At 38.3% G+C, this 23,815-nt stretch overlaps 1 protein-coding gene across 1 annotated transcript; it reads left to right on the top strand.

The window, feature by feature from the left end:
- Window positions 1-315: 315 nt before the first annotated feature.
- Window positions 316-22,967, top strand: LOC122967900 (cytochrome P450 26B1-like). The gene is made up of 11 exons (XM_044332695.1): window positions 316-769; window positions 2,315-2,392; window positions 2,500-2,584; window positions 3,045-3,080; window positions 3,602-3,741; window positions 4,051-4,174; window positions 4,638-4,782; window positions 5,219-5,329; window positions 8,829-8,956; window positions 17,778-17,865; window positions 22,149-22,967. Exons 1-11 carry the CDS (start codon window positions 580-582, stop codon window positions 22,308-22,310), a joined length of 1,287 nt encoding a protein of 428 aa, XP_044188630.1. The 5' UTR covers window positions 316-579; the 3' UTR covers window positions 22,311-22,967.
- The last annotated feature ends 848 nt before the right edge of the window (window positions 22,968-23,815 follow it).

The following is a 23,815-nucleotide window of genomic DNA, read 5'->3' as shown; positions in this document are numbered from 1 at the left end:
CAGCAAATGGATATAAAAGTAATTCTGTACATACCACAATATGTATTGTATTTTTTTGTTCGATTTTTTTAAATATAGGCATTTTAAATCCTCCTAATGTTCTCTATGATTGGCTGAACCAATGAACCGAACCAACTAATAAAAGCCAAACTAAACATCTAAGGGTCAATTAAGTAGGCGATAAAGCCATGATAGTGATAGCATATAGCTGTTGTAGTGCAGTATCAGAAGTAGCAGCAGTAGTAATACTGCAGTGGTAATTACAAAGAGCAGACGAGCAGTAACGCATAAGTAACAGGTAATCCTGAATTACTGACAGCACCTGAACGCATCAGTCTCCGGTGCAGCTGGGTACTTTCGGTTACCTCAGAGAAAACCGTGACAACAATGAGATAGCAGTAATTCGATACACAGGTCGCCTCTGCAAAACCAATCGTGTTAAAAGGGATTAACAGGCGATGACAGCTGGATTTACTGTGAAGCTGAACCGAGTCTTAATTGCGTTTAGTTGCCGCTGTTTGAGCAAGGAGCCGTGTCACCATACGCTAATTTTGGGCGAAAATTGAGTCTCTGACCTCAATGTCTAAACTACCGGGAAATGCAGGTGTGTCGCTGCTTGGGGACAAATCGCTGGAATTCTACCAGGACCCGGTGAGCTTCTGCCGGCAGAGGATCGAGAAACACCGGAGCAGAGTGTTTCAGAGCCGCCTGCTCAACAGACCGACCGCCTTCATCTGCTCCGTGCAGGGCATGAGAGAGCTGCTGTGTGGTACGTTGTCTTTTGCGCAGCTGTGTGTATGTGGGTGCGTGCGTGTGCGCGTGCAACGCCACAGGTGAGCACCTGCATATTATTTCAGATGAAAACAGGGGTTAAAGTTTTCAGGCACCATGTCTGCTTTCAGGCATAGAGCAGTTTTAAATTCATATTATATTTCATTCAATGCATTGTACAATTTTTCAGAAATATGGGAACATTTAGTAGTTTTTTTTTTTTTTTACTTTATTGGATGTTATGCCACCTTTTTAATTTATTGGGAGATTAGTGTATCTGTAGTTTGTAGTGAGTTATAGTGACCTTTCTCGTTCGTCAACATAGTGAATCAGATTTTGTTTCAAGGCCAAAGAGCAAAGGGTTTTTTTTCTCCATATGGAGTGAAATTCACCCCGAGATTAGTTTGATCGGTCATGAGAGAGACTCGTGATGCTGCAGGAGAGGGGGAAGGGGATGAAGCCTAACTGAAATTTTTTATCGTTTTATCTTATTATACTTCAAAACAATTCACTATTATCAAATACAACATAACATAGAACTAATAACTACGAAATGTAATAAATATAACCCAAATTAAATCTTTTCCTAATTATAATGTCAACACAAGTAATAAATGTTTTTAAGAGAGGCTACAGAAAAACTATAGAAAAAAATATGTTAACTGGCAAAACTTAAAAGAGGATGTAGGAGTTTTAAAGGGAAAATAGGGGATCAATGAGGTGACGCATGTAAGGAAATTTTTAAAAAGTTGCTATAAATTTGATATAAAGTGCTCTTAGAGTACAATGTAACTTATTATAAGTTCTTATAAGCTAATACAGTATCTGACTTCTAGTACCAAAACTGCAAAAATACATATGAGGCATATAAACATGTTCCATCCTTTTTTTCACTTGACAAAAAAGGACAAACTCCTCAGTGTGTCGTCAACTTTTCCTAAATACAATATAGTCTAAAACCTGTTTAGAAACATCTCCAGGTTAATTCATTTTATATTATAATATTAGTGAATAGGAAAATGTCATGTTTAAGGTTAAGATCTGCATATATAACAAATAAATATTAAGATTAAATAATTACACATACACAAGATATTGTCACAAAACATAATAAACTAGTGGAGATGATGAAACATTGAGAAATATATGCTCCTAAACCAGTCTACAGTCCACTTACATACACTGCAAATATTTTCAACCTGAGTTAATATTTGTTTTCTCTGTGTCACTTTGAAGTAAAGTTTAACCCTTCTGTGGATTTGATAAGAGGATAAGAGATGTTATTGAATCCTGCTTTTGTCTTTTTTCATTGGAACTGGATAACTGTCGCACTTCTGGGGAAGCATCCTCAATATCCTGCTACTTTCTGTTAGCCTCCTTTCTTTTAAGCACACATGCACAAATACACACACACACACACCTGCAGGCAGAATCAAACCCATATTTTGATATTGTCTGTTTGATTGTATAATGAGTGTGTGAACAGTATGTGTATATATATATATATTTGTGTGTGCATGTAATAATATGTGTTGTGTTTCAGAGAAGTCCAACTTGTTTCTGAAAGATCCGACTGATTTGATGACCAACATGTACGGTGATACTGTTGTAACCACTAATGGTAAACATATGCAAGTGCACACACACACACACACACACACACACACATTGTAACTGTTAAAATGTGTTTAATTCAGCTCTGCAAATATAAATATATGTGTGTTTCAGGTGAGGAGGCATGTCTTCTCCGTCTGTCTCTCACCAGCCTGTTTACAGGAAGTTGTTTACAATCATCAAGTGAATATATCACCAGGTAGGGAAAGTAAAATTATTACAATCATATTTTGAAGGCAAGCGTTGCAAGCATGTCTGGTCATCATGTCTGGGTGGCACCAGACATGATGACCAGACATGCTTGCAACAACATTGACGACACAACTGCAAAGCCTTTTATTGCTGCAACAGTTTGTAATGTGTCCATGCATGTCAAAGGTTTCTCAAGCAAGAATCTGGACAGTAATATGGTCATTTGGGTGCTGTAATAACAAGTGACTGTTACTAGTGTAATTGTCATTATATTATGTACAAAATGTATTAAAATGTGCTGCCAGGACACAATTTTAAACAATACTTCTTTGGCAGTTACTGTGAAATGAGAAGCTGATAAGTAATTGCCTGGAAAATGCAAATATAAATAGTTTTTGTAGGGCAGCATCTCGTTGGAGATTTACGTGTGTGTGTGTGTGTGTTTCTCTACCTCTTTTTATCTACAGTGTATGTGAGCGCTGTCTGAAGGACCTCTCTCTCAGGTAACATTCAACACAAACCTCCAGTTAATTTATATTTTACATTTATTCATCCGACAGGTGCCTTTGTCTAAAGCGATATACAAATCAGAATTACAAATTGTTTCACAGGAGGTAAAACTCAAACTTTTGGATTAACAGAAAAAGTAGTGATATAACTTGACATGAAAACAAGGTTGGAGACATGGAGAGGGTGTGTCTCACTGTTTGTGTGTGTATGTGCACAATTTTTTTTGTTTTTGTATATTTGCAAATGGGGAGATGAAACAATGACATATGGCTTCCATATAACCTTTGCTTGCTAGTTTACCCTGCTTACGACATCAGTAAATGATAAATTATTACACAGCAGGTCAAACATACATAGTTGTTGACCTTAGAAACAGGCACTCATGTATTTTTTTTTAATTTCAGCAATATTCAATTCAAGTCACTTCATATTTTCATGACTGACTCAGTGTTTTGGGGTAATATATGAAACTAATCAATGCGTGACCTATGTGCTTGTGTGTGTGTGTGTATAGTGGCCAGCCAGAGTGTGTGTACACTGTGTTTAAGCGGCTGGGGACGGAGTTGGTGTTGGGCCTTTTTCTGAATGTACGAGCGGAAGAGCAGCCTGAGCTTTTCCAGGAAATCACACAACTTTGCACCCAGCACTGGCATGGTAGGAACACACAGATGTTTAGCACACACACACACACACACACACACACACACACACATGCAAACAACTTGTGCCTATTTTTTACAAATACACAAGCAAGTATGGGCATGTGTGTGGGTGTGTGTGTGTGTGTTTGTACAGGGCCTTTCTTTCCTATGCAGCCGTAGTATTGTAATCTTTCTTTTTTCTGCTGACATGTTTCGTCAGTTTCATTGTTTGGCAATACAGAGTTACGAAATCTTCCACTTCCTCTTTCATTTCAGTGTAATAAATATTTCTTTATGTGTGTCACCTAAACACCTCCTGCAGGTCTGATCTCTGCTCCGGTGAATGTGAAGGTTCCACTGTGGTCGTCAGGTTTCTCCACCGCTCTGGAGGCCAGAGACAAACTGATGGAAATCATCAAAGACAAACTCAAAAATGACACACAGGGGTAAGGCTTGATGTGTCTCTCAGTTTGTCTGCATCTGTCTTGCTCTGTCTCATACACACAGTGCCACACACACACACACACACACACACATAGGAAAAAAACAGAAGTAACTGCACCATTGCTTCTCCTTTTCCCCTCTCAGTCTTCATTGTTACGTCTTTCTCTGGTATGCAGACACACATTCAGTTTTCATTTTGCCATTTTTTCAAAGACTTTCCTAGAAGAAGTAGCCAGCAGGAACACATCAGCGTTTTCTCAAGCATGACAAAAACACCACAACATTGCTCAATTGCTCTTGCTTATTGAAGTACCATTTTAGCTCTCTTCCTTTGTGCCGTAAAGTGAAGGCTGGTAAAGGCTGCTGATCTCTGGTGATGCCGATTTGTTTATAATAACCAAACTATTAATTAGCAAATGATCTGTTGAACGTAGCATCTTAATCTCACTGTTGCTGTCTCACTAGTTTTGTCGGCTCTCTCGGGTCTTTGCCACTGCCCGACTCCAGTGCTGCCTCTCAGCATCTCCTGCTGTTCATCTCAGCCCTGATCCCCAAAGCTCTGGCATCTCTGCTCACCTCGTTCACACTGGCACTCAGTGGAAACGAACAGGTACACGAACGCAGACAAAACTGTGCATGTCGACAAGACAAAATGACAACAAGAGGGAGCTGAAAATACACAGAGATCCTGTAAATGGTAAAATGTTGCCAAATATTGGGTGTATCAGTGTTCCTCTCGGATTGTGAGAAGTTGAGAAGCTAGAGTACCTAAAGAAAAATCAAGTCATGCCCTTCAATAAAAATATACTATTTATCCATTATTATGCCTCAACTCTTTGCATTCTCCTCTTACATTTAATGTCCTGATAAACAGAGATTAAAATCTGTGTAAATACGGTACCACATGAAGTTTTCTTTTCTTACTGAGTAAAAGAAATAGGCCCATGTGATAACCATGACCATATGTGATAACTTGTTTACATGTCTAGCTCTTTCTGCCTCAAATAGAATGGTCAAACAAAAATTCTCTCTGTCTCCGTGTTCAGGAGGAGACCCGTCGGCGAGCTTTGACGGACGCTGGTTACCTGCACGGAGTGCTGCTGGAAGTTCAGAGACTCTGGCCTCCTTTCATTGGTGGACGCAGAATAGCTGATCAGGTAGGACTGCTCACGTGGCATCCTGCTGATCTTCCTGCTGCACTGACTATTGCAATAATTAAGATTTATTTTTCATCTTTGGTTCTGAATTTGAGAGATCCAGTCTAACGCAACACAGATTTGGTCATGATGACTGATTTTGAAGATCATTTGAAGCCTGCACTGGTCTGTAGAAAATAGAGACACCTTCGTCTGCTGACCACTGTCAGCAAAGGTTACCATGAAGTGTGGGGGAGTCAAGGATTCAGATTTTGCTCTCTTTAGTGATTCTGGATTTTTATGGTGATTTTTGCTACTTGAATCTGGACAAATATGAATCTTATCTTGTAGTTTGAACGGTTAGCCAAATCTGATCTGCAAAAGACATTAAATGTGTGATGCTGAGTGCAGGATGTGTTAAATGTTTAAGTGTTTCTAGCACATGAAAAACACTGAGCTTGTCTGTGTACGAACCCAAATAAAATTGGACTCCATCCATTTTATGCTTCACATATTTGACACGTAGTAGATTCAGTTCTCCAGAACATCTTAACAATCAGTGCAAATGTTGAATTTATTATATACCAATCCCTGGATTATTAACAGAAGAGCAAGATAATAGCAAATTGAGGTAAGTATGACCCATTTTATATTGCCATATGTTAACTATTACAATAAGAAATATGAATAAGACATCCTATCTGTTACTTAGCTGAGGATTTAGTTTATTTTATCTGGATGTTTAAACTACTTACTGTAAATACTTACTGTAAGTATGGTCACTCTTAATAAACTGTAACTACAAAGAATTTTAACCAGGTGTTAACGTTTGTAGGGCAACATACAATAATTAGTGTGCAGACCTTGTTTTACTGCTGTTGTATGGAACGCCTCTCATTTGTAAATATTGTGAGTGATATATTTTTGAAAGACTTGTGATGGTTAATATCGTACTTTTAGTTATTGTGGTCTTCATAAAGTGAGACAGGCCTTTGCGTTGTGTGTTGCACTCCTTTCCTCTAGATGGCGACATATGTAGATGAAAGTGTCTTCCACTGTCAGGAGCTCTTTCTAGTGTGTACTCAACATTATCAAGAGTTGCAAGGGCTGGACAAAATAACAGGAACACTTTTTTTATCATTATCATTGTGTGTCAACTCTATAAACATTTGTATTTGTTGTTATTCTCATCAACATGAGACATGACACATCACAAAAAGCCAGACAGTACCAGGCCTCACTGCTTTGGTATTTACTGCAGGGCTATTTTATTTTATTAGAAAGTGTTTTTGGTATTTTGTACACCTCTTATTTATTATAGATTGTCACATGTAACCTATATTGTTGCGTTAATCTCTACACTGTGCATAAACATACAGTAAGCATCTTACTTTAAGTCCTGTATACCTTACAACATGGATTTCTATCATTAAAATAATTACTTTTCTATGTGAGGATTTTACATCAGCACCACTAGAATCCAACCTTTACATGACGTCCCGTCTCTCGATTGGTCAGCTGCTTACTTTACGGACGGGTTTTTCCACGGTGGCTCCTCCTCCACCCGCACCGGCTGTCACTGATCTTTGTGACCTCATCAAGCAGGCTTATGCAACAACCCAATCAGAGGCATTGATCCGTCTCTGTGATTGATTGGCTCAGCTCCCCCCGGAAGGAAGGGAGCTGGGGAGGGGGGAGGGGGAGGGGGGTCGGTGTTTGGGCGGTAGGGGTGATGTGTGCTGGTGACGCTGTGAAGCCGAGTGGAAAGTCATTTGTCACTTCTAGGAAATGCACCAGTACACTTTGATTCCTGGCGGCCTCTGTGGGACACAGGTTCATGACGTGTGGAGATTTAGAGAATTGTAGAGAAGAAAGATATTGGAACCCGTAGAATAAAAGTCTTTTTAAAGCCATAAAGTTTATTAAGGTCATGATTTATAACAAACAAAAATATAAGATGTATGTGTTATTATTGGGGATGGAAAGAGTAGTAGATTATCTACAGTGACTAAAGCAGACATGAGATTATTTGTGTTGAAAAGTACTCAAGCAAAAGTTTATAAAGTATCTGTTAATGATTACTTACAGGTGATTAATTACATATTGTATTGCCACTGTAAATGTCACCACAGTGATGTTATATTAAATCAAATGCGGGTATATACTGGTATACATAGTTAATAATTAACCCCTCCGTAACACTTCAAAGTTCATGCAAAAAAAAAGAAAAAAAAGTTAGATTTGTGAGTGAGTGATCTAACAAGAAATCAACACAGTCAGAAATAGTGATAGTCCTTCCCCTGCCAATACCTTTGGATAACCTTGAACGCACCAACAATAAATAGAAAAGCAGCAGGGGAGGGCTGAGTCTGAAGTGAAAAGAGTTGATGAGATGTTTATGTGTGCAGGTAGTTGTGTAAGAGCGAGAGAGATTATTAGTATTCACTATGAGGTGGAAAAAGTAGACGCTCCATCAGGTGGAACTAAGATATGCAGTAGTTTTTACAACTTGAATGTGTTTGAGGGTGTATGTGTGTGTGTGTGTGTGTGTGTGTGTGTATGTGTGTCTGAGAGCATGGGAGCGAGTGAGCTCAGCAAGGGCAGAGACATCTCTCAGCGGGAACAAGGAGAAAGAAAGAGATTTGTAAAAGATTTTCCACTCCAGCAGAGAGAGGCAGAGAGAAAAATGAGAAAGAGGGTAGAAGAAAAAGAAACAGCGATTATGTTCTCTGGCAGTCCATTAGTGCAGCTACTAATGGATGTAGTGAAAAGGTGAATTAAAAGGGCAACAATTGGGTAAGTGGTCTTTTTGCCCCAAGGTGGCTCTTTTCACCGGAGTGAAAAACCAGCTCAGGAAATTTTGTTGAGAATGGAAATACAATTTTCATCTGAGCCAAACATCAGTGTTAAAAAGTCTCCCATTCATTTTGGTTTAATGGGGTATTAATAGCAGGCTCTTTCACTGCCGGTTCACTCTCTGTGTAGGTGCTGTGTAGTGTTACTTAAAAATCTGCTTTAAAATCCTGAACCTCCAGATCAACAGTTTTTTTTTATTCTTGATACAAATGTGTTATTGGCAAGTTCAGCCCAATGAGCAGTATGTTCATCCAATCAGGTGCAGGAGATGTTTGCATAGTTAAATTGATGTTTCTGAGAAAGATACAACCTAATTTCTAACATTTAGGTTTTTATGTAACTTTAGTGAAATTTTAATGTGTGAAAATTTATAGATTTTCAATTTTAACATCTACAGTAATTGAATTTTACTGTATTCTGTGTTTTGCAAGCCTTTTAGATTCAGTAACTGCATGAAAAAACAGAGAGTTGACAACAGAAGAATTAATAGAGATCATTACAAAAATGATCTTGACCATCAGGGCTAATGGCTGTTACTTTCTTGTCATGTACAGTTCTGAACTATTGAGAGGAAATAAAGATAAGGATAACTTAATGTCAGTGAATTTAAATAAATATTATAATGTGATGTTCCCATTCTGTGTGTGTGTGTGTGTGTGTGTAGGACTCCACCCTCGCAGGGTTTCATGTCCCAAAGGGTCATGGTGCGATGTATATCAGCCACTCCGTCCACCGTGACCCGGACGTGTTCCAGCAGCCGGACAGCTTCCTGCCGGAGAGATGGAGCGGAAGGTGAGGTTCTTGAATTTGTTTTAAAAACGTTCTGTGTAGAGGTTTTGGATTTAGGGTTATATTACATAAAATAAAATGTACATAAAGCAGGAAATGCACAAGTTGTCAACAAAAGGTGAGGTTTAAGACTACTGGAACAAAACACATAAAAAAGGGAGTCATTCTAAAGCACTGAGCAAAGTATAGAATAAAATGCAAAAAAGCTCAGTTTAGCAAACTACTTAGAAAAATAGTGAAGGTGTACTTACATATATATGTACAGTATATGCATGTTCTTTATCTCTGTGTTCATGTACTCATGCAAAGGCTTTGAGGAAGGCTTTTGCATATAAACACCATTTCTAACAGTGAATAAACCCTCTGACCCAGACAGAAAAAAACATGAATCCAGGCTCTGTGTGTGGGTTAACATTTTTTCAACCTGTGGTCAGTATGTCTTAAATGGGGAAATGGGGGGTTTCACAATAAAGGACTGTATTGGACTGAGTTACTATGTACAGGGGTTTTTATTTGTCTGGTCATTCAGTGGAGACACAACTTTTCAAAAACTTTGCAGCAAAACAATCGAGTTTTTGTATCAGTCCTTCAAAATAAACAAGCAATGGCTTCTTTCTAAAGCCGCCATTTTGCATAGATAATCAACACTCACACAGAGGGAAATTCATCAGACAAAGAGGCAGACGGATACATTTTTGCACCCAAAGGAGCAGAAAATGGACTAGAATGCATTTCAAGAAATGATGATTTTTGAGCGAGTGATTAAACTCTCACTTCTTAAAACTTGGAAAAAAGTTTCGCTTTCTTACTCTCGACTTTGCTGTCTTCACCCACACATCAAACCCACAGCTGAGTGGAGGACATTCGTAAAATAGGGAATCATGAACTAAAGAAGAAGGAAAATCACAACATAGCTTAAAATGAATAGAAAAAATTGCTGTGACATTAGATTGAGTATCCAATTGTGTTTTTTTCTCATTTACTGTCTCTGGAAATTGAACCTGTGACATTTTTTATGAGTAGCTTGTCCTTAAAAGTTGAAAGAGAAACATCTGCAGTATCTGTTCACACACCGTACCTGCCACTGGCATCACACACTGACACACACATGTGCACACAAACACAAGGGCCATTAGGAGTAAAAGGAAGGAAGTTCTCAGTGCTGTGACACATTTAGGATTGAGGAAACATGTCACAGAAAGCCATTTTCATAAAAAACAAAGAAAAATCCAGCATTTCTATCTAGCATCTATTACAGTGCGTAGGGTTAGTTTAAAAGCACTGCATAATATTTAAAAAGAAGTGGAATTAAGCCTGAGAGGAGGGAACAGAGAAAAAACATAAACAAATGGATGATGGATATATAATATTAATTCATATTGATGCTTATGGACGGATGGCAAGCCAGGTAATGGACAGATTTCTGTAAGATGGATCATTTCTGTAGGAGTTGGTGAGGAAATGAGGAAGAAAGGAAATTACTAGACCTTGCCAAATAGTTTTGGTTATAACAGTTTCCGCTAAAAGCCTTTCCTAATAGCCACTGTGCCGTTTCTTCATTTCTTATTACAAGCATAAGAATAAGTTTTTTCTCTGTAGCATTGTATTTAATAATTCAGCAAGTGTTCAGCTGTCCTGATGTTTAAATTTAGCTCACTTAAAAAGGAAGTGTTTATCAAGATTTGCACATCACTAACTCACCACATAAACTAGTTCCTACATAGAGATTAGTTGTTGCTAAATATTTTCACACTCTAACTGCCAGGTCTAACAGTTACCTAGCTAACTGGACCAAGTAGCCAAGCTAACATTAGTATGCTAATATGGAATGAGTGTAATGGAATAGGGTTGACATTTCTGACCAGACGTTTGATCAAAAAGCTGATTAATAATGATGTAAACAGACTTCAAGAAAAAAAGCACAGTCTCAAATTACAAAACAATATGCTAATATGCTAACAACCGAACAACATTGGTCAGGTTAGCGAATTCAGATAATTACCAACCATTCTCAGCTGCATGAATACTACTGACTCTGAAACACGCATTTATCCATGTATGCACCTATGAATAAAACAGTCATATGTACATTTGTAAGTTGGTTTAGTATGCAGTTTGGCCCCATAAAACAGTGGCTTCCTGTTTACATTTTTCATTGGATAGCGCTACAGATGTTTCCCAGCCAATTTACACCACATTTAAGTTTTTTAAAGGCACCACGTGATTTAGTAAGTCAGTAGTTTGAAAGCTAGTTAGCACAGTAGCTAGTTACTATGAACTGAGGAACTATGAACTTACTAACAAATCTATAGATGGATATAGCTACGAATGACTGGTGCAATCCAATCCATTTCTCCTGTTGTGATGGATAAAACTGACCTCAAACAAACCTATAAAAATGAATGATGATTTAAAAACAACATTGTTTCCCTCTTTGGTGACTGTTCATGCTGAGATGTTCTGATATACAAAGATAACAGACTAAGCAAAGATTAAGACATTCTTGTAATATTGCTTACATTATGTACACTCTTTTGCCAATCAGAATATATATATTATATAGTAGTAGATAGATTATCATCACATATCATTGTTTATTCATTCATCAATTTTGTCATATTAATGCTTCTGTACACAGCATAATAATCCAGTATGTCTGGGGTCTAGACTGCAGCTTGCTTTATGATTCTGTATTGGAAAATGCTGGTAAGCACCGAGCATACATACGCCTACATCGTTACCATAGGAACCAATGCAGATAGATTAACAACGCCTGAGCACCCAAATTTGACCCAATCACTTTCAGTGCAGACAGACTGCTATAAATATCAGATGTGAGGAAAACAAATGGGATTTTCCTCCCTCCTGAACACAACTAGAGATACACAAAGAAATCCCCCACTTGCATCCCTCCCTCGCTCTCTGTCTGGTACCTGCTGTCGACAAAATGAAACCTGATCTGATTCCTTCACTAATTCACCCTCTCAGTCAACCGTTATTCTATTCATTCATTTCCTCCATTCACCTATTTATTCTCATTCATACTCGTTCATTCAGGGAGCAGAGCAGAGGGGGGAAAAAATCTATGAATGTATATATGTAGGTAGCTGCTGCCATGGAAACTGGTCACCTGACACTGTCTTTACCAATAGGGATTCCCCTATTTTGTGTGTGTGTGTGTGTGTGCACGGGGTGGGGGAGAAGCTGTTTTCTCTCCCATGATGCCCTGTGGAATGGGATGGGATACAGAAAAATGAGTCAGAGAAGATCCTATCCTGCTTTTTTTTCTTTTGTGTGTGCGCGTGGCTCAGAACAAAAGAGGGTGATTCCTCTGAAAAGAAATGTCGTCTTTTAGTTTAGGGTTTCCCTTTATCAGTTAAATATAACTGCCGTTATCAAACCATTTTCAGTAGAACTGTGACAGTATCAGTTTAAGCAATTTAACAGGAAAAGCAGTTTTTCAAGGTTAAGACATACTTAATTTTTACTCACAGACACTCAGTGCCTTAAGTATATTTTGTCTGGGTGTGAGAATTTATTATTTTAGTTTTCTATTTTGTTGTAATTTCCTTTTTTGCTGCAGCATAAGTGTTCACCAGGTGATTTAGAGTTCAAACAAATAAATTACACTTAAAAAATAGCAGTTCACAAATATATTTTTGATGATCTTTTCATGCCGAACACAATCTTTACTTGGTAATGGATGACATTTAGAATTTACTGAAGTGTGCGTAAAGGCAACAGAGCCCTCAGCTGAAGAAAAAAAAAAAAATCTATGAATGAATAGATAGGTAGCTGCTGCCATGGTAACTGGCCACCTCACACCCGTTTTTACCAATGGGGATTCCCTGTGCGGTTTGTGTGTGTGTGTGTGTGTGTATGGGGGGGGCGGGTTGTGTGTACACCCTGCTCTGCGGTACGGGATGGGGTTAAGGAATGAGTCAGAGGAGATTTTATTTTAGACACTATGATGTAAAATCTAGCAAACGTGTCATAAAAATATACAAAAAACATCATAGAAAATGTTGAACGCATATACGTACATACTTTATATTCAGGCCATAACTCAGCTAAGACATCTAGACTTAAAGCATATGAGGATTCTTAAAGTCTGATGATATTCCTTTTTTTTTCTTATTGTCCATCCATCCCATCAAAGGCCAAAACCAAAATGATGTTACTAACAAGTGTTGTCATCGCAACCAAACCTGGAAATAGCTTATCCTTCTGTGCCATAGACCTCCATTGTTTTTCAAAAGCTATTAAAAAACACATCAACAGTTCTGGCATGCTCCTTTGTTCCAGTGAACACAGTCGATTCCCACATAAACTGTTCTGCTGCCATAAATACTCACAACCACGCCAGATGAAAGTAGTACCCAACAAAAACACAATTCACTTCTATTTGAGTAACATTTGCTTAAACCCACAGTCCCCAGCTGTTTTAGGAAGTTATTTAGCCTTTTAAAAAATGAACACGTATTATTCTTGCTTTAAAGATTTATTTGTTTAGTAGGAACTAACAGAATGTCACAGACAGGCTGAGGATGTCGGAGGGTATTGAGAGATGTTGATTTTGGTTGTTTTAAGTTGCTAATGGGTCATACATGTATTGGGTTTATCGTGTTTTAACCAGTTAATAATTAGGTGACAAAAGTTCATGTTTTTATATTCTGACAGTGTTATATGTCCACACTAGTAATGTGTTTCAAGTCTCACTCAAACTAGTGAATTTTCCTCATGATTGAAAAGTTAGCCATCTGTCTATCTGTCTACGTATTCTTCCAATCTTCCATTTATCTTCCGGTCTATTTCTCTCTCCTCCTACCTGCTTCTGTCTCCACTTGTCCATCTGTCAGCCGTCCTGGGGGACTATTTTCCTGTCTGCCTTGATAGTTTCGCTGCTCCTTCTCTTGCCACCTGCCTGTTTAATTTAATGACTGCAGTCCTGTTACATAACAAGCCCACCTACAATAACTACAGCACAACCACATCATCGTTTGTGTGCGTTTCTGTGCGATGGTTGCCTATATCGTCCGCTGTGTGTGTGCCAGTATATATCATCAGCTTGTTTGTGTGTGTGTGTGTGTGTGTGTGTGTGTGCTTTTCCAGTTGGAAGCAAATAGTAGAGCTGGCAAGTTAACATCCTATCAGCCGTACGCCCACACAGACTCTGCTGGCTGTAGATAAATGAATCGGAAACGGAAACGCTACCAAACACAGATAAAAATCCAAGCTACTGTGGCGGGTTGTGTTGCTAGTCTTAGATAAATCTGAGAGCAGGGATTTTCCCCCTGTTCTACAGAAAAAAAAATGACATACATCTGTTTTCATTTGAAGTGGAAATTATTAGCCAGTCTTAAGCATGTGTATTTTAAATTGGCTCAGTCTGCTCTCTGTTTCAAGAAATCACCACTGTACGTTTTCTCAGAAATCACACAAGTCAACAACTCCCTAAAGATAACTTAAACATAAATTCAGTGTTGATAATAGGTTTGTAATACTTATTTATTACTTATATATTACAGGTCTTTTATTTCCTAATAATTCACTTGAAGCTTCCAGAAAATAAATATGTAATTAAGTACTAATTCCAGAGAACATAGAGTTATTTTACTTAGTTTAATCAGTTTTGTTGAGTTTATAATTGATTCCCAATTGAATTTTGTTGAAAGAACGGCTCCATTTAAACCCTTGTAAATATTTATTCATAATTAATATATTAATGACAACTTTATTCTTCATATATGCTGAATTGTATGTTTGGCTGTAGTTTTTTTTTTTTTTCAACTGACACTGACTAACCAGCTGTTCATGAAGAATTTCACTTCAGATTCTCTGTGGTCTCAGATTGAATTCCCATTTCATTTCACTTCATTCATTCAGCCTGGCATAGTGTTTATGTTAGTCTATTTCTTAGCGGTGGTGGTGGGGTTATTTTGTTTTGTTTTGCTCTAACCAGTCAGTAGAGAGTGACGTCATTTTCAGTTGATACGGAAGCTGCATTTACGAGAAGCAGTTAAATTGAATTGTTTTTCACATTATTCAGAGGAAATATGGAAATATGTTGATTTAAGATTTATTATTTATGTCAAGTCAACTTACAACAACTTGAACAGCTGCGTTAATTTCATCCGATTGTCCGCATGTATTAATGCATTTCATTAATGTAGAAAGATGACATCTCCATTCTTTTTTTAAAATTTATTTTTATTAGGTTTTCTTTTAAAGAACACATATAAACAAAAGTGGTACATATGTGATAACCAGACATAAAACACAAAAAAGTAAAATAAACACAAGGGGAGGTTCCATAAACAACTATATATATATACATATATACATATATATGTATACACACTCACACACACATACATTTACACCCACACACGTGCGTATCAATTCTGCACTTGGAGGGGAAAAAAATACAAAAAAAGAAGATTGTTTTAAATGAGAAGATATGCCCTCAAAGTAAGTATATTTGTATATTAGGCCTACTGTTATATAAAATCAGGCCTTATAGTTGATACATAGGTAAACCATTTTGACCAGTTTTCATCAAAGACATCAATTTGAGTTCTTAGTTTAGATATCCCCATTCCCAATCCTGTCTACACTCTCATTGGTCAAATGTTTCTCCACTGGGAAAAAAAAAAAATCGGGGTGATGTAAGAGCATCCACATTCAGCAAGTTACTCATATAAGCTCAGCCTGTCTCTGATTCACTTCCCATCCACTCAACATACTTGTTAAAGCCTTATGCTGGACTGCTCTGTGTCTCAGTATTACAGGACTGCATTGTACGCTACACGTCTTACTGTTTCAAGATGGGTCTAATAGTACATTACATTAAACCATTAGACAGATGCAGCAGAGAACACTAATATTCTCACTCTGTCTCTAACTGTCACACACACAAATCCACTCACACACACACTAGACTCAGACTACACACACCACTAATGCTTCCTGTTTCCCTTTAATCAGAGCTCAGGTTTCAGGAAGACAGGATGCATTAGTGGTGAGAGGGGGGAGATGGTCTGCATCAGCAGGTTGTTGACAAACCTGCCGGCTGGAAGCAACCATCATCTGTTTATTTAAAAGTATATTTTTAGAGAAGTTCCATTGAAAAGTTATTGCAGTTATGGTAGAGAGAGTCAGACCGTCAACATGAGTCAAATTGTGACATAGATTAATACATGCCCATGTTCTGTTGTCGTGCAACTTCAGACTTGTTCACTCCTTTCCAGAATCCTGGTGATTTTCTCTTGATCCCCAAAAGAGCTCACCTTGACCTCTGAGGTCAGGGTGAGATGGAACCAGCAAGGAGCCTGGTTGTTCCTCAAAAATGCCTTATAAGTAGTTTGAACTCTTTGGCTAGATCATAATCAGATTTAGTTGTATTAAACAAGTATGTTCACATGTATCTATAGTTCGGTGAGTTGTCACTGAAGTTCAGGATAAAACACAAAATTATTTTAAGAAAAGCCAGTGAGTAGACATCAAGTCAGGATTATTTTGTGAAACCGTAGAACTGTTGCTTATAAAACCTTTCAAAGAATAAATTTAGGGTATAGGTCTTTTTTAGCCATACCAGTGGTGTGGTTCTAGTCAGTCAGTCATGTCAGTTGCAGACCCGCCAACCCTGGATGAATTTTTTGAGTACGGCTTCGGCGACCTAGATGCGTCAGCTGCATATCACTGCTGTTGGCACAATGAATTACTGTACATCATTTGCATACATGCAGCAGTCAAACAGACAAAAATGTGAGGGATGCACTGATATGAAAATTCTTGATACCAATAACAAATTGTTTACAAAAATATCTGTAGATGCCAACACTGTTAGTTAATCATTTATGCCTATGTTTGTCCATTTGTCTTTCACCTGCCTAAACATAGCTTACCAAGGAACACAATTTCACTTAGGCTACACACTAACCTACCACTACTGCTGCATTTATATAGTTTCTATTGTTTACACCTCCACAACAATCAAACTTTAAGCCAATTTGATTTTTGAAAATATGATATTCAGCTAATTTGAAAAAAATGACAATGTAGCTGTAAAACCCCAACCAACCTAAACAGACTATTTTGTGGCTATGGTGAAATAAATTTTTTAGAGCTGGTTAATACAACTGTTCTCATTATAGGTAGGCTATTACTAAATGGTATGATGAACTTATAACAATACAGACTGAATATGAACATGTTGAAACTGATAATATAGGACTACTGTAAATCATGAAAGAAATGAAGAGACATACAATAGACCTAGATTATATTAAATTATAGTTAGATTATTAACATATTTAAACAAAGCTAAGCTGATCTGATCTCCATTAATGTCTAAAGAATGTATGTATTGTATGAACAAGGTTTACTTGTATGATCAGTGACTACGGGTCTTATCATTGGTTGAGAGACATGATGTCTGTTCATCATCTGACTGTCACATGACCTCACATCTGATAATCATCCTGTGGATAACAACGTCTTCTTTGACGGTTTTGTTAGACGCACAAAACAGTAGTATGAAGTATGAAGTGGTCATTATTCTGCTGAGCGACCAACTATGAATGGAATTCAAATTTGACTTGAGTGCTGTTGTTTGTAGAAAATCATTTAAAAATGGCAAGCGGCAAATAGATAACTAGTAAAGTTTGAGGTTTTTGGGGTTTTTTTCACCAAAGTTTTGTGTTCTTTTAACTTTCAAAGCTTTTTCAGTATACTGATTTCTGTATCTCTGAGCATTTGCATCTCTCTTAACACACATTTAGTATTATTGTATAACCATGCAATTATGTTTTTGCATGTGCAGGAATGCAGGCCAGGAGCACTTCCTTTGTTCCTTAGGCAGTGGGCCCAGGAGCTGCATCGGACTTAAACTTACAGACGTCTTCGTCAAGGTGACTGCTTTTATTTACTCACATCAATGAAACACATAAGTTCACACAAAAAAGCTCTTTCATTATTTCCATTTCTTAGGCTGTCCATAACATTTTCTTTACTGTATGAGTAAAGGAGGTGAAAGGATGACTGAAGGAAGTCCTCTTTGACTTTAACCTCCTTTTTGACTTTGTGTTGTATTTCAGTGTTCTTTTAGGCAGAGAGACAGACACAAAGGAGAAGTTAAAATGCTGAAATGTTGACACATTTGTGTTGACCAGCCTCAACTTCTGGGTTCACTTAGAGGACCTAAAAGATAACAATTGCACTGGTGTGCGTTTTGGATTATGTGTGAGTGAATGTGTTTACTAATGGGACAAAAAAGGGATCTTTCAACCTGAGAGGACACTTTTAGAGAAGTGAAAATTGGGACCTACAACATGACAAAGGAACAACAATACTGTACTGTCAAGAACTGACATAACTTGACATATAAACAAAGAACAAAGTTAGTGTAATTAATTCAAAGTTTTGAAGCTTAACACCCACTTAATGGAACAAGAGAGGAACCAACAGTGACAGAGAGGGAGGTGAACCATCCCCCAACCATTCAGTAAATAGAGCACTGCTCATGGGAATGATGAAATGCTTGGCTGTGTGTGTGTGTGTGTGTGTGTGTGTGTGTGTGTGTGTTCATCAGTGATATCAGACTGAGAGCCTGAGATCCCAGGTACAGACTGTCCTGTTTAAACCACCTGCCAGTCCCAAGGGCAGCACTCACCATAGCCACCAGGACATACTGTATATGCTCGGGAGACACATAGACACACACGCACACACACGCACACACACACGCACATAGATAGCCCATGGAGAGCTCCAGAACAAGACAGGTGTGTTACAGGTGTGACAACAGCAAGGAGAGAGATTTGCTTCCCATGTGGGGGTGTTTCCTCTGGAAACAGGTGTGTGTTTGTGTGTGTGTGTGTGTGTGTGTGCGTGTGTATATGTGTGTGTTAGTCTTGACTCTGGGGAGTGAGAGGGTGACACCAACTTCAAAACAACAACTTTATCATGTTACAACCAATAAAGTGACATCTTTTAACTTAATTTATTGTTTGCTAAGCCCCGCCACCCTTAGCTACTGTTGCTACGCTTATCTGTCAAGCTGTTCTGTTCTTGTAAGGCACAGATGCAGTTTGCAATGATAACAGCCCTCAGATTTCAGATTTTTACCATAAGAATTCTATATTTTAAGACATTTTTAAGAACATATGTGTTGGATGTCATAATATTCACCTAACTGATTCAACCATGATGCCTTTTCAGCAGCCAAACACATGAAATGTACAAAAGAAGATATATCTATGTTGTATTTTGAACCACAGTCTTGTATTCATGACTTCATTCATTGCCAGGTCGACTGCTTTTCACTTCTCAATGAATATGGCAACAACGGCCAGACGAGAGAGCAGAAGGAAGGAAGCAGATTGCACTAGTCAGCCAATGAGAGGCTTATCTCAGCAGTCCACATCAGTTGAGCCAGACTGTTAACTAACACACGTAGAGTATGTTATTTAACCTACGCTGGTAGATAATAGTCATTAAGACATCATCTACGTTCTTCCTTGTGCAAAAACAGCAACACATACGTACAGACATAATATGGATTGGGGTGTTACTGCAAGTTATCCAAAATGCAACAGCAAGGGATGACTCAGTCCTACACACGCACACAGACGCACATACACACACGCACACATACACTCATGAGTCATTGTAAATGTTGGGCCTGATTAAATGGAGCCCAGGTGAAATGTTCGCAGCAGCTTAATGATCTGCTCTCTTCTCATTCAGCTCTCCTCATTGTTCAGCAGGACAATCATATCTCTTTTAAAATTATTGGATTACGTATTCTAGATAACCAGAGGCTGCTTGTTTTTTATTGCTTAAGAAAGTCGCATGAATGGGATAATGTGGGCAGGGCATTGCTCTATACTCTCTGAATGGATAATGAGTAGTCATCTTCTTGGCGGATTACACTGTAGAAATGAGAGATGAATGTGGTGGATTTGATTTTCAGGCCAGCAGCATCCACCACACCACTACCATATTCATTTAAATATGTATTAATACTGCCTCATAACTAATAACAACCAGAGATGAGGAAGAAAAGTAATGTTAACATCTCAGGGAAACTGTCATGTAAATTTATCACAAAATCAACACAATATCTAACTTTTGAAAGAAGGAATTACATATTTTTCCTGTTCTTCCTGTTACAAAACGAAAACTGAAATTCGTAAGAAATGCATCACACCCTTACTCAATTCAATATCCTACATTTTGCTGACCTAGCCTTACGTGGTCTGTTATGACCAGTAGATTATGGTAACTAATGTTGGCAAATATTTGATAAATATTGCTTCATATTATTCATTCATTTCCACTTGTAACCACAGATGCCATTGTTGAGCAAAAGTTACATTGTCTCACTATAAATACAATTTAACAATACTTGTCAGCTGGTGAGCACTATGATATATGGCCCTCCAAAGTAGCATGAGACAGTAACAGAGCACCAAATAATCCGTGCCCATACATTAAGTGCCTTTGATATTAATACATTAATAAACACATAAAAACACAGCAAAAGTATTAATACTGTATCTCAAAGGGAACTGTCTGGAAAGTCAAAATTAAAGGAGCAGTACGTTTTATTGCTCCTTATCGGTTATTATAACATTTCACTCACAACAGTAATTGCTTAGATGTAGGAATGCAGCACCAACGGTAAAAATACGTCCAAAACAGCAAAAGCGCACACGTAATTCCGCTAATAATCCCTCATTGCACAATAGCACAGTTACGGCAAGCATGTTGAGTCAGTATTGAACCAGGAAGTCCATAAGCCGATAGATGTTTACAGTGGACAGTTTGGGTTGTAATTTTACCGTTGACTTTGGTTTTTCACCTTTTCACTATGTTTTCACTGTATTTTGTTTTTATTCCAGTATTAAAATAATATCTTGTTATCTAATTTCCATTTTTTTTAAGTAGTTGATCCTGTCTTTTAGATAGGTGCTTTATAGAGGGTTCATTATTATTTTTCAGCATTGAGCAGCATATACAATGACTGATCCAACACTGCTTGTGATCATGCACAAGAAATACCAACAGGTTTATTTTGCACCAATGATGCACTCGTTGAACCTCATCTCTTAATGTAACCTGCTCTGTTATGGCTAAAAAACCATTTGCTTGTTAAAAGTATGTCTGATTGGCTCTAAGCAGGCTGACCACTTGCACATGCCACCACACACCAACACACACACACACACATGCACACACCCAGGAGGGCGTGAGCAGAGTGAAAAGTAGACCGCAGGGATCTAGGTCAGAGATGTGACTCATCGCCTCCTTGCTTCATCCCTACCCCTTGCTCCCTCCCCCACCCTCATCATCCTTACCCCATTCCCTCACTTCTTTCCTCCCTTCCTCCTTCTTCGTTCATTCATCCCACTCCTCCCCCTCCATCAGAATAATCTTCATTCATAAAGTGGAGGGAGGCGGGGCAACTGCGTGTTACTGGAGGATGCGATAGGTCGGTTCCGTGGCTGAGTATCAGCCAATGGGGAGAGCTGGCTATGATATCACCAGCCATGGAGCATTAAGTATGTAGAACAGATTAGAAAATAAGGTTTTCCCTGTCTTGTGGTGCCATAATTCAGCCTTTACACAAAGCAGACTGAAGATGGAATGAGTGTAATTGTGACATTTTGGTGAAAAATGACAATTGTATATAGTGAGAGAAGTCTTTGTCTAGTCTTTGCCAGATGGTCAAATGAGCACTGATATAAAGAAAATTTCAAAAAAAGTGGTAAGCTTCATATGATTCAGTTAAAAATTAATTAACTTTTAGAATGTTTGTCTAAAAGTAGGAGTTGTGTTTGATGAGTCATTACCGCAGCCAACCAAGTCTGAAGAACCTAATGTTCCCTTTCAGCTTGGCTGCTAGAAGGAGTTGCGTTGCTATTTCCAAACCTATAAAATAACATGCAAACAAACAAAAAGTGTTACGGAGGCTGTATCTTTGCAAGTTGGAGGCTTATTCAGCGTCGGTGGAGGCTGTAGCTCTGCCAAGTAACATTTTATTTTTGCTTTGGAAATCGCCACCTCAGCCCCCGCTGCTCTTAACTCTAAATATCATCTGTCAGGCAGAAATGAAGTTCTGTTTATGTCTGATACTGAAGTTACAACACATCCAGAAAACAGTTTTTTTTTTCTTGTGTTTTGCTGCCAGGAGGCGTGCGTGTACCTGTTAAAGCACTACGACTGGTGTTTGGAGCCTCCATCGCAGGACCTTGAGTACAAATGGCTGCCTGTGTCTCGCCCCGCCATCCCCCCCACCATCTCCTTCACCCAACTGGATCCGACCAGATCTGACAGTAGCAGCTCTAGATAGGAAAGCACAGTACATTTAGTGATGTACAACATTTTCTTATAAAACCATACGAGCACTAGAAACTAAGGATGGGAAGAATCACCGACTCGCATCGGTGCACCAACATAAATGTTCACGATGCAATTGCCCTGATTAAAAAAGTTTGCACCTAATACAATTTGGTATTAACTCACGATGCATTGTTTCTAATATCTTTGCATCAGTAAAATCCGATTTATATATATAGATATATATAATCACTAGTACAGTGTAGAGGCCTCATGCTTTTATTATTTAGAAATGTGACCAATAATTTAACATTTAGATTGATTCCTCATCTCTAAACTGTTTCTCAAGCAGACTGGCATGCCACAGCTCTGGATTTAATGTTCCACACGACGGAGTAAATGGCTCATTAAACTATTTTGACAGTAATTGTTTGGGTCATATGCATGTAAACAGGAGACAGAGAACACAACACTATGAAGGACTTGTGAAAAGGCCTGTTTGTGAAAGGTCCAAGTGTTTTTTTAAAGGTCAAAAAGAAACAGCCGAAATGAGACGCGTACTGAGTTGCAGTACTAGAGAAACAAATATGTGAAGTAAAAATGGCACTTTTCTTAGTTAATTTATGATTTGCTATATGCTTAATAAATAAAATAAACTCTCTGTACCATATTGAATTGCATATAGCATCATTCTTTGCATGGAATCGCATCGTATCGTGTTGAATCTCATTGTCAGTGTCTTCATATGTATCTTTAATGTATCAGATCATTGGCAGTGCATCGAGATGCGTATTGCATCAGCCTCAGTGATGGAGATGCACATCCCTACTAGAAACACCAGCTGTGGATTACATATGTATATGTATGTATGTTTATATGTCTAGAATGGGCAGAAAAAGCTGTAAAATATCTGAAACACAGAGAGGGAAGCCAGTAAACTGTGAGGCATTCCCCTGCTGCGTATGATACAGTAATCATTGTGGGGAAAGCCGAGGAGTGTGCTGGTTTCACTCTGTGTGTTCTTCTGCCAGATATTCATCAGCTTTCCTTGAAAAATCTGCAATTGAAGACAAAATGAATGACTCATGATAAGACTTCCATTGTTGAATCTGACACTGCTAGACAGTATTTTTTTGTCCGTCTTTAAATGAGTCATTTATCAAACGATGGTTAAAAAGATTCACCACACCACGTGAAACGCTCATTGATTTAAATCACAGTAAAATGTCTCATACATCAGATGTTCTACGATGAATTGAAATTTACCTTAATTACCTTCATGCTTCACTATCAATATTTAAACTATTAAATCCAAGGGAGCACACACGTGCACACAGGAACACAGAGGTAAGCCCTCAGATTCCATCACTGACTGCAAACCTGTTTCCCCTCCCCCCCCTCCACCACCTAGCAACCACCACTGCTTAGCAACAGTTCGTCATACCGACACTGACTTGCTTCCTCTTAGTATGCAAGTCTCACACACACATACACACACACACACACACACACTAACCT

This window comes from Thunnus albacares, chromosome 18 (genome assembly GCF_914725855.1).
Source record: "Thunnus albacares chromosome 18, fThuAlb1.1, whole genome shotgun sequence".
Classification (NCBI taxonomy): Eukaryota; Metazoa; Chordata; class Actinopteri; order Scombriformes; family Scombridae; genus Thunnus; species Thunnus albacares.
The sequence above is the reverse complement of the archived record's forward strand: the minus strand, read 5'-3'. Positions and strand labels throughout refer to the sequence as shown.